General features: G+C 37.6%; 1 protein-coding gene across 3 annotated transcripts in view; it reads right to left on the minus strand.

Moving 5' to 3' along the window:
* The window catches only part of SDK1 (sidekick cell adhesion molecule 1), a 422,401-nt gene that overhangs the window by 274,652 nt on the left and 135,682 nt on the right, over positions 1-12,067 (minus strand). For all 3 annotated transcript variants that reach the window (XM_033000330.2, XM_033000329.2, XM_033000328.2), the window contains exon 4: positions 11,747-11,894. In XM_033000330.2, coding sequence (XP_032856221.1) covers positions 11,747-11,894 — 148 coding nt within the window. The remainder of the gene's footprint in view (positions 1-11,746; positions 11,895-12,067) is intronic.

The following is a 12,067-nucleotide window of genomic DNA, read 5'->3' on the forward strand; positions in this document are numbered from 1 at the left end:
CTGCTAAAAGGTTCTTAAAAATATATTAATTTACCCTTCAGATAATGCTGTTGAAACCACAGTTGGGTCCAGTCAATACAAGATCTAGGACCCAGCAAAGTGGTTGCACAGTATTTTTGGTTCACACTCTCTTGCTACAAACCCTTAGCATACTTCTCAGGTATTTATCAGCCCCCTCATTGCAGCATGTTTTAAACTACATGTGTGTACGCAGACAAACCCACGTCTTTGAAAATATAGCCAGATTTGTTCATAATTACACTAAATGTGAACAAATTATTCATAAACAAGCTGACACAAAGATGCAACGGCTGATACTTAGTTTAGAAAGTGGGTTTTGTGGTAAGTATTGCAACAGTGAATTATATGTTCTAAGATCAGTTCATGTGAAAGCACAAACTACATAGAGAAGCAAGAACTCATAATTTTCAAGGCACTTCCACTAACCTCTGCATACTTTAGATTTGGGACAGAAAGAGTTTGCTATGAGGGATACAATCAAAGATATAACGACTAGCCAGACTTGCAACAAAATGAACAGTGGAGTACTTCTATTTTGGCACCATCTATCAAACCAAGGAACTGTGTAATTTTACTAACTGACAGTTAATTTATCTAAACTTGACCAAGTAGAATCCAGTGTATTAGTAGCTGGCAAAGGAATGGTTTTCCTGGTTCCTACAGTAGTTTTATGAGATGTTCCATGTTAGCAGAAACTCTTTGGAGATAATTTGAGAGCCTGGGGAAATCAGCCTTTCTCCCCTTGCACCTCAACACTAGATGGAGCATCTAACAATTTCGTCTCTCTTATTTTGCAAGACAAATCATCCACAATTTCATTTCAGCATGTTTATTAGTACATATGATCTTTGTCCCAAAATACTTCTTTGTGAGCCAACTTCCAGCTGTGTTAACAAAAATAGTATTAGAAGATAGGAGGTGATAGGATTGTTTGGTAAAAGGTCTTGTAACAGAACAGCTTTTCAGGATTCGAGATTCGTCTTAAATGGCTGCCTCACTTCTGAACCAAAATAATGACAAGCTACACAAGTAATGGCTTTCATTCTGAAACATGTCGGAAGAAAAGAAAAAAAGCTCGCTAGATATGCATATTAATACTACATTCAATCAGTTGCCCAGTTATTCTCTTTGATACTCAACTACTCCATACAAATCTACAGTGGAACAGCATATTTAAATCCACACTACTACTACTACTTACAAATTTGGTAAATGGGTTTTATAAATGGTGGTGTTTATATGGCTACCATTTTTCTTGGATTTGCCTCCTTTTCTTCCCCCCAGACCGCTGTCTGTGCTGATGTACAGTCACTGCAGACTCAATCCAGATTTCTGCTTCTCTTCCAGAATCTAAGGAAATGCTTTCATTATGCAGGGAGCAGGATGGGCACATGTGGCCACACTCACCAACGAGAGGACAGAGGATGGGGCCAGCAGCAGAGGAATGGGACGGGGAGCAGCAACAGTGTCAGGACAGGAATTGATCCTCAAGTGCTAGACCCCTGAGTTAGGGGGTCCTGCGGAGAAGGTGGCAGAGAGGGCAGAGAAAAGTTGGTACAAGATTTGGGCAAAGAAGAGGAAAAATGTTTGGGAGACATAAGGCAAGAGCTTTGATGGGAGATACTAATGGAAAGGTAACAAGGTGTCTAAGTGGAGGGGTGAGGAGGAGGGGCTATGTCTGAGCTGGGAACAGCCTGAGAACCCGGCTACTCATGACAGGAATAGTTGAGAGGCAGGAATTACAGACAAAGAAGTTTCATGGAGCTCTGCAATAGTAAGAATTAGGAGAATTTGAACTCTAGAGCAGGAAGATGAGCTGCAAATTTGGGAAAATGGTTGTTCTAGGGCAAAAGGTATGGAGGAATTAAAGACTCTGGAGAGCAGAAACTCTGGGATAAAATTACTAAGGGGCAATACTGTACCTGACACCCTTAAAAGTGGGAGCCTCCACCTATCTTTTGCCCCCTCAAGGCAGGACATTTTATCATAGTCCTAATTAAGAGAATGGTAAGAACATTTGATGGAAACATCCAATATTGACGTCGTATGTTGGAGATTATTGACATCTTTTCTCTCCTTGATCATAACATTTCTGCTAAATTGTGAAAAATATGAGTAAAAATATAAATAAATTAGAATGAAATGTACATAGAATTTTAGAAGTGTGTGATGGGGTTGTTGCTGCAATATTTGTTGGATAAACAGAAAATGCAGCTGTCTAACAACAGACATTGAAATTTATAAGTATCCCAATAAACTCTGCTTCTTGTTGCTGTTGAGGCCGGTTTCAGTTCCCATGGAAACAGATGATGGGATTGCCAAAAAAGAGATTTGATGTTTTAAAATAATCAGTGATTTGAACTAGTGATTATTATGAAAGTATTGCACTCTTCTTCCAGTGAAGAGGTATTATGCTGGGAGTAGGAGAAGAACACATGGCAGCTGGCAAACAGCAACAGAGTTGTTAAAATTCTTACAAATCATATTGGTTGCTGAATAACAACAGTAAATGCAGTTTCTTGAAAAATCATCGAGCGAAATCTAGAAAAACTTTATTTTACAAGTGAACAGCCTTTGAGGTTTTGGAGAAAAATATATAAAATGTTTTTGTAGAAATCTTAGCTTCACTGCTTTCAACTGCTTTTCCTACATAAGGTCTCCTTTATACCTCTGTTTTGAGAATTCAAGTAGCCAGGAACATATGAGCTAGAAATTGCTAGATATTTCATCTCCTGATTTTTGAGCTATAGATTTAGTAGTTAATTTGGTTCCAATCCTACAAATAAACCACTACAAAGAAAGACAAGATGTTGGAAACATTCAGTTTTACAGTGACCAGAGAGTAGGTCCAGAGGGGATGTATGTCTGGGAGGGGTCAGTGGCAATATGGGGAGATTTGGTGGGAGTTTGGTTTGAGAGGTTCAGTAAGATTTTCAGCGAAGAAATTACAGAAGAGTGAGGCAGCTCGTGGAACAGGAGTGGGGGCTTCTCTGACCTTTTGGGGAGTTTTGTTCCTATGGGGCTTCACAATAAGATGGTGACATGAGCATGGGCCATGCTCTCAGGACACTGGTGCTCCCTCTGCCATGTGAGTGAAAGCTGAAGACTACCACTCCCAGAGCAGTCTTCCCAAGTCCACCTCATCCACCCTCTCCTTCTCCTAGGATTTGTGACCATCTCCCCAGGCCATGACACCTTCTCTCTGTCTTTCCTCCATCAGGGTTGAACAACACAATCCATCTCTCTCCCCATATCCACAGACTTCACACATGCACTCGTCTTGACCCAAACACAGTTTTCTTCATTTCTGTGCAGACAGCATGTGTCAGGCAGGTGGAAGGAAAGGATAGTCATAGACTTTCTCCAGCATTTCCCTTTCTTATCCTCTCTCCTTGCCATTGCTATGATGAAAAGTAGGCTGGTCTATTCTACTTTTTCGCCACCCTAGTGACAGGAGTTTAGAGGGAAAAGCAAAGAGAATACAGCTGAGCAAGGAAATGGTGACTGTGGTCACCCCAATAAACAGATGCCTTGTTTGACTATGTCTAGAATTGGTCCTGACATGTAAAACAACAGATCTGTGTAATATAAAAATAGCCACAGGCATATATTAAGAAATAAAAGGTAGTGTTAACATGCAGCAGACAAATAGATTTCATATTAATATTGGCTGAGTTTGACTGTTTTTTCTCACTTCTAATTGCAGGATACCTTTACAAAATTTCACCAGAGACAAAAATCACCCATCTCATACAGATCAGATAGACCCATGAAACCTCAGACAGGGCATTTACAAATTATTTAAATTCATTTGGAATCTGTTAGATGAAGGCCAAACACAAAACAGTTAAAGATTCCACTCACAACTAAGGATCAGAGATAAGCCATAGGCGGGCTGCCAGCTTCCTCCTTTCTCTGCAGCATTAATTAATGTAAAGTCTGCTTCACATTTGCTTCCATGTACCAAATTCTTCAAATTCAAGTTGAATACTGTTAACAAAGTAGACTTGATGCAAATCAACCACAAAAGCCACAATACATCCCCAGAGTACAAAGTTCTGTGGGTTTTCTTTTCTTCCTGAATCACACAACAGTTTCAATATGAAAGTAAATCTGCCAAAATGATAGGCTTTTAAAATTATTCTACATAAATCTGTATTATAAAATTACAAACTTATATGCCTTAACACCTTTGTACCTCATATAAAAATCCACTAGACTTATGAAGAAAGACAGCATTTGTCCATTTCTGCATAGAAAGGAAATTAATAATCCTTGTAGTATACTGCCAGAAGCACTGACAGATACATTTTACTTCAGTTAGTTTTGATAAAGTTAATTGGTAAACATAAGGCATTACCTTCTGTTATATTTGATAAGTCGCAGTCATTTTGCATCTATTGCCATAAAAACAGAGATATGGAAGGGGTCATAGGAGATAAATTATTCCCAAGGATTTGTGAACAATTGCCACTTTTTAAGCATAAAGCAATAGTTTTCTTTTTCATATTTGTTCTTAAAAATGACTATAACACTTTTAAATAGTCTTATCTTGGCTGCATATTAAAATATTTCTGTTTGTAGACAGAATAGTTCAAAGATGGACAGAAAAATGTTTTTCCACAAAAGCACATTAGTTGTTACAGGATTGTATTCGTGGTTTGTCCCTAATAACATAATTAGTTCTGTTTAAGAAATGCAGCAGATACAAGAAGTGAGCCCTGACATACAATGACAATGTGTCTTCATATTTACCCACCTCTAAATTGGATATGATCTTTAAAAAACAGTGTACAGTTCATTTTCAAAGAGTAACGCTATTAACACTTTTTTTCATAGTCCATGTTTTCCCTCTCAAAGTACATTTGTCCCCAGAAAGCAGCAAACTCATAAATCAATTTTTACTGCAAGCTGTGGTAACTAAATCATAGTTAGAGCAAAAAGGTTTCCTGCTAGTGACACTTCCATTCCCTTTGTTTTACAAATTCCAAATCTATGATTAATAAACATAGTGGCACATAAAATGATTTTGTTCTTTAAATGTGATCATCTTAGGCAAAACAATATCCAACAGTCAGATTTTCCTCTTAGACAGTGATCTTTAAAGTTTTATTGAAATTTACAGCTGTTGAAGATAGTGCTGAAAGATACTGTGAGCAGCTGAGGCCCATTAAAACACAATATTAGTTCCAAGCAGCCACTCTTTTTCCAGCAAAAAATATGGATTTTACAGTGCTGGCATAATGGCAGCAACTTCCCCTGGCTTATGAAAAAAAATATATATTAAAAACCCTCTGTGGTTTGTGGTCCAAATTTGTAATGAAACATATTGGTCAAATCCCAAAATGTGCCTTGCATCTCATCAGTCGGTGTGTCTCTCTTGGGAGGAATCCACTTCCAGATGAGCCTTGCTAATAGGCATGTTCCTTGGCAGCAATTTTTTTTCTACTGTCCCTCTTCCACCCTATGATGGGCTGTGTTGCTCCTACACACCCTGTGTTCAGCACATACATGGTCACCAAGTACAAGTCAGTCTTCTTCTCCCTTCATCTAACCAAAGCATGAGATTCACCTTAACAGTTAAGAGGTCTGAATAAATTAATTTTTGAAACATATGTTTAAAACCTGTGGCAAACAAATTATGAGCAGAGAGAAAAACAGTTGAGGTTGAATCTAGACAAGTCAAGCAGCTTTAGAAAATAATCCTGGGATTTGCTTACCCTGAGGTGTTAATGTTTTCCTCTACTGAACACAGTAGACAATAATACTCAAAACAGTCCACTGACAGCATCCACAACTACTCAAACTGAGTACTTGAAGAGATGATAGGAGATTTCCCTACAGTCTTTCATATGCATATGGACCTTGGGAATAACAGTAAAATTTTATGTAAGATGATTCCTAATGCTGCTTGTTCCTTCAAATTGAAATTACTCAGTGCAGAAATTTGGTTAAACAAATTAATAACAGGGTGCTAATGAATTTCAGTTTAAAGAAATAATTTAATTTTACAAATGATTCTTTTTCAGGTGCTGACTTTAAAATTAATGTGGAGCCTGTAAAAGGTATGGACAGATAAAACCAGCTTGTACGCTTTTGTCACATCTCTTACTGCTGAGAGGTTTCACCCCACTTCATAATGTTAGTAGACTTAAGAGATCTGCAAACTTTTTTTTTTAAAAAAAGTACTGCTTAGCTAATACGCTGCAGACTTGACAGTCTCTGAATTTATTGTTCACTAATGCTAATCATCGTAATTTTAATTAAAGTATTATCCAGTGTATGTGAAAAGTAATTATGTGCAACTAACGTAAGTTGTATGACAGGCTAGCATTTGTAGAGAACTGCATTGCTGGCACTAGAACTGCTCATATGAAAATTAAGTGGTGTTTGTTTTAAAGTGAAAAACATATACATGGCACATTGCTGTCATCAAGGCAAAACCTAATCTAATGCTAATATCAGCCCAATATCTGATGTATTATTCCTAGATGTTTTAAAGCCTACTTAGGTACAGCTACTTTTTTTTGAGAATGTCATTAATAAATTTACAATTGTACCTTAACAAATGGCTAGTATATCTGCACCAGCTTTGCTTATTTGCAAAGTATTATGAGTGTTCAAAACCACAGCCAGTCATTTTTGACAGTTTTCATTCCACAATATATCAACACATTTATTCTCTGTAAGAGTTGGTAATGACCACACATATCCAAACGCATAATGAATTGTTCTTACTGCAAAAAATAGATATTAAACTCACGTATACCTAAAGGCAACGCAATTCATCTTCCCTGTCTAGTGGGACGAAGTGCATTTGTAAAGTGTTTTGGTTCATTAACAGTTCACTAAGTGACAAAATGTCCACCCAGCTGAAAGGGACACCCCAGAAGTGCCTTTCTATGTCAAAAATGAACTTTCCTCTTTTGTGTCAGACGTAACAAAAGACATGAGTTAATATTCATCTAGCTGCACCTTACTAGGGGAAAAAAATATAGTTCCACTGTAAGAAAGTTAATGAAGACAGTAATAATGTCTTCCTAAAGAGGAAACCAACAATAAATGAATTGATGGCTAGAGTAAACCTTTTCAGTGAAAAAGTTCTTCACTTAGAAAATGATAAAAAAAAATCCTCTAATAGTACTAAGAATTTAATTCCTCAATACCACAACTGAAAGGCAATTGTAGACCTTGATGGTGCTACTGTCCTTTGTACCCCTCCAAAGTACTGTACTCGCCTTGTGTAAAGAAAGTTAAATGCACTCTGCTTTTCAGTCTGATGAAGTACACCCAGGCAAGGCAAGCTGAAGACTTGACATCTCAGAGTAGCAATTTCTTTTGATGCAGTTACCTTTAGAGAGACTATTGTTTTCTGTAAGATGTGAGGGGAAATAGGCAAAATCATCCTATCACTCAAAGACCCTGGATAACAGTGCAGCTGTAATTCCACATTAGTCTACTGGTATATTTGGAAAACATTAATCTGCCTAGGTGTAACATGAAGTCTTTTCTAAAGATTCTTGGGAAATTTTCATGTAAAATAATAATAAAAAAATCCCAAAGCCTAATTCCTCTCCTTGCCCATTTTCTCTTGGTTTTGATCTTTTGGTTCTTCCCTCTGATTTCATACTTTTCTAGCATGTACACAGCTTCCTCCTGATGATCTCAAAACACACCTTTAAAGAGTCAGGCTAAGGCTATGGTGGCAGATAATACACAAAAGCCAAAATGAATATACATGCACACTGTGCTTATCTGGAGGGGGGAGAAAATTTTAGGACTTAAATTTTTAAATACACACTATCATGTCCCACCAGCTCTGCTGCAGATCTGTTAGTTGCCTAATGTGATAAACTGTAACAACCCCATGACTATATGCAGGTCATGTGCTTCACATTCATATGTTATACAAGGATTTGTTGACTTCACATGCCTACTCATTTAGGAGGAACTTGTCAAACTACTCGTTTTTATCCAGGGAACCTTAACAAAATATTATGGCACCAACACCACTAAAATGGGAACTAATACATAGTTGCTTGCTGAAAAATTTTACCATGAGTTACACTACCAGTTAAATTATAACAGAATATGTAGTTTGAAAAAAATTGCCTAAGTGTCAAAGAAAACTTTCTCCCGGAAAATATCACAGCTATGTTTACTTACAGGGTAGGATTACCATTCTGACTAAAAAAAGGTGAAACCTAAGCTATACACTGAATCTTTTCTTTTTTTTCCCCAGCCTAAATTGACACTTTTCAGACTAATGATCAGTAAGAGAAACAGGAAATTACAGGCTTCTTGCACCTGGTCATCAGAATTCCAGAATATCTGCTCTGGTGAGATCCCACCTGGAGTGCTGCATCCAGCTCTGGAGTCCTCAGTACAAGAAGGACACAGACCTGCTCAAGCAGGTCCAGAGGAGGCCACGGAGATGCTGGGGGGGCTGGAGCAGCTCCCCTGGGGGGCCGGGCTGAGAGAGTTGGGGGGGTTCAGCCTGGAGAAGAGAAGGCTCTGGGGAGACCTTCGAGCGGCCTCCCAGGGCTTAAAGGGGGGACAGGAAAGGTGGGGAGGGACTCTGGATCAGGCGGTGTAGGGATAGGATGAGGTGTAACTGTTTTAAACTGAAAGAGGTCAGATTTAGATTAGATATAAGGAAGAAATTCTTCCTTGTGCGGGCGGTGAGGCGCTGGCCCAGGGTGCCCAGAGCAGCTGTGGGTGCCCCCTCCCTGGAAGGGTTCAAGGCCAGGTTGGACGGGGCTGGGAGCACCCTGGGCTGGGGGAAGGGGGCCCTGCCTGGGGCAGGGGGTGGGACTGCATGATCTTTAAGGTCCCCTCCAACCCAAACTATTCTATGATCTGTTAGAACTGGCAATTGTATTAACGTGTAGAAAATAATCATCAGAAAACACAAAGAACAAATAAGAGTCTTATTTGACATATTGTAAAGTATCTTTAAAATTATACATGCAGCGATACCAGAATTTTTTGACAATTCATCAATTCTGTTATGTTGACTCCCTAGAAATACACTACTTTTGGAACGCTGAATAGCTGTCAGAATCCCTCACCATAAATGTCCTAAATACTGGTAAACAGTGAAGGAGAAAGACATCAGCATTTACTACCTTAAACTTGATAGGTAAACCCTACTGCTGGGCCAATTAAATAACATTCCTTGAAATATCTTAAGAATTACTTTTTTTCAGAACTAGTCCTTACTTTTGACCTTTCATATTTCTTGCATAAGGACCACTCAGCACACTCTCTGTTTGCACATCAGTGAAATAGATTAATTCTAGTGGTGACAGTAGCTCTGTGTAAATAAGCATCAGGATCATTATTATGGCATAAAAACAGTGCACTGTTAGGTACTTGTACATTAAGGCTTTCGCATGACTAAGAGTTAACTTGACCAACTATTTGAATGAATTGTATCATAACTACCACTACTGTCCTCACTTTTAGCACTGCTTATTTCCTCAGCCTGCATACACTGCAGCGATGGCACTCTAAGAAACCATTATAGCTGACACACTAGCTGATTGATGTTGCCAAATCATTGTAAGCTTGTTTAAGAGGATTAAAAAAGCTTTATATTGATTTAGCAATATAAGGTACTTTTAATCAGTTTAAAGAGCATCCCATATAAGGTGGTTGTACCAATTTAACTGATCAGTTTAGAAGCTGAACCAGTTAGATTGATGCACCAGTCTAACTGGTTCACCTGCTAAACTGCTCAGTTAAATTGATACACCTCTTTCTGTACAGAAAACACATTAAATGCACAACTTGCTCCACAGGTGAGAAACAGAGTTCCTCTAAGATATTTTTACATTTCTCACGGTTTTATATGCAACCTCTCCATGTCTCAGGTTTCCTTTATTTATATGGCTGCCATATTTACTTCCAGAATTTCACAGACAGCAATATGTGAGTGGATGCTATATGGCTTTTCCAATACTTTGAGGGAGCAGCAAACCTACTGCACATGGAGTGCACTGATGATTGGTATGTGTACCATAAATCTGACACTTCCTGAATTTAACAGGCTTACTATATGACATATATCAAACTTCCAAGGAGGTTCACACTTCCTTCTACTGCAAAAGTATCAGAAATTCCTAAACAGGCCAGACAGATGTCCTCAAATTCCTTTCAGACAAAATTTCAGGGAAATAAAATATACATGGAAACCCTTAGGTATATTCCACCTCTACTATAGAACAGAGTTTTACAGTTTTCCCATTTGTAAGCATTATCACAGTGCTATGATTTACAAGTGATTTTACCCTAACAATCCCAACATAGTAGGAGTAAGAGTAAAGCATAGCATATGAAAATTAGGATTTTATAGTAATAAATGTGTGACACACATATCTCTACTTGTAATTTTCCCAAACTGCAAGAGAATGCACACAAATCTCATTTTCATGCACTGCATGCTTGCCTAGGTCACTATTCTGTTCCCCCGTAATAGTTCCCAAGAAACTGTCTGATACCTGGATAACAAGGCTTTTTCACCACCTGCAAACTTTTGATTTGTGTATTCTTAGCATTGACAAAAGAATATTTGTAATGTGGCAGGAGTGGAGGAACTAGATGCTTAATGGTTAATAACTCAGGATTTGTCACTTAGCTCTCTTCAAGAGATTGCCCAGAAACCCATTGTTTCATCTTCCAGCTGTTTCCCATCAAATTACTATTAAATTATTCATAAATTATTACATAGTTTCTTCACATCTCTGCCATACTAATTTTAACAGTTTCAAAGAGGCTGTAATACTAGCTTTCAGGTTTAAAAAATGCACATAAGCAGCAGTAAAATATACATTACAGATTAATAAAATTAAAATCCAAGAAGAGTTCTCCCTTTCTAATATAAACTCTAAAGACTCACTACCCCTTCTGGAGCTTAGCAATATCCCATTACCATCAGTAGCTAGCACATATATCCCTTTGAACACACAAAAATATAATACACAGCTAAAAATAGTGACAAACATTCTTGGCATTTCAACAGTTTATGAATAAATTAGGCCAGTAAAAAAAGATTTTATCTACCTTTTTTAGCGTTAAAGCTAACCCCTTCAGTCTTTAAATAAAACTGTGCAGGTAAAAACACAGGATGGCTTCACGACTGTTTCAGGAAAGGATAAATGAGCACACCTTGAGATAATAACTAATCAAAGTGCAAGTACTGTGTCATTAGTGGATGAGCTGCTCATTAGTCAAAAAGAAATAAAACTGTCATTGTAGGCTAAAAAAATAAAGAAAAAAATAAATAATATTTAGAATTTTATCTTGAGGAAAATAGTATTAAGCATAACTCCATCTAAAAAAAAAAAATCAGATTCGTATATTAAAGAAGAAAAATCTCAGTATCCATTAAGTTAGTCCACTCAAGTAAACGTAAATGAGAGATGAGCATTTACTTTTCCAAAATGTATCATGAAAATGAATAGCGTGAAGGAAGTGCAGACATTCTGCATATCTAGTCCCTTATGCTGCACCAAGACCATTAAAACCACATGAATTATTTTGTCAAACTGCTTAGGAAGTTCAGAGGTGGTCTTAAAATAGTCATTTATCTCAAACTTAGTATGAACAAGGCTACTTTATTCTCTTTAAATCTTAATTAGTATACTTAAAATGTAAGTTGCATTATCAAATAAAATAGATCATACTTTAGGGTGGGGGTATTTCAAGCTTTGAATTGACTTACATTCTGCTGCTTGGTATAATCTTGTGCCCATTTCTAAACCATGTCACTTGTGGTCTTGGATAGCTGAGTATGTGTAGGAAGTTTAGAACTGCAGCTTCTCCTTGAGTCACTGTTTTTCTCTGATTTGTGTCCATGAAATTTCCCATGTCTGCAAAGAAAAAAACATATTAAGAGTCCTGGAATGTATTGTCTCTCTCCTCATTTCTTTTCAGTGGACAGAGAAATAATTGTGTTTTACAACAGTCATTGGCATTGCAATAATTAGTCAATATGACACTAAAGATCATGAGACAGTTTTGATTAATACAGGTTTGGATGAAC

This window comes from Tyto alba, unplaced genomic scaffold (assembly GCF_018691265.1).
Source record: "Tyto alba isolate M040663 unplaced genomic scaffold, T.alba_DEE_v4.0 Super-Scaffold_28, whole genome shotgun sequence".
In the NCBI taxonomy this organism is placed as follows: domain Eukaryota; kingdom Metazoa; phylum Chordata; class Aves; order Strigiformes; family Tytonidae; genus Tyto; species Tyto alba.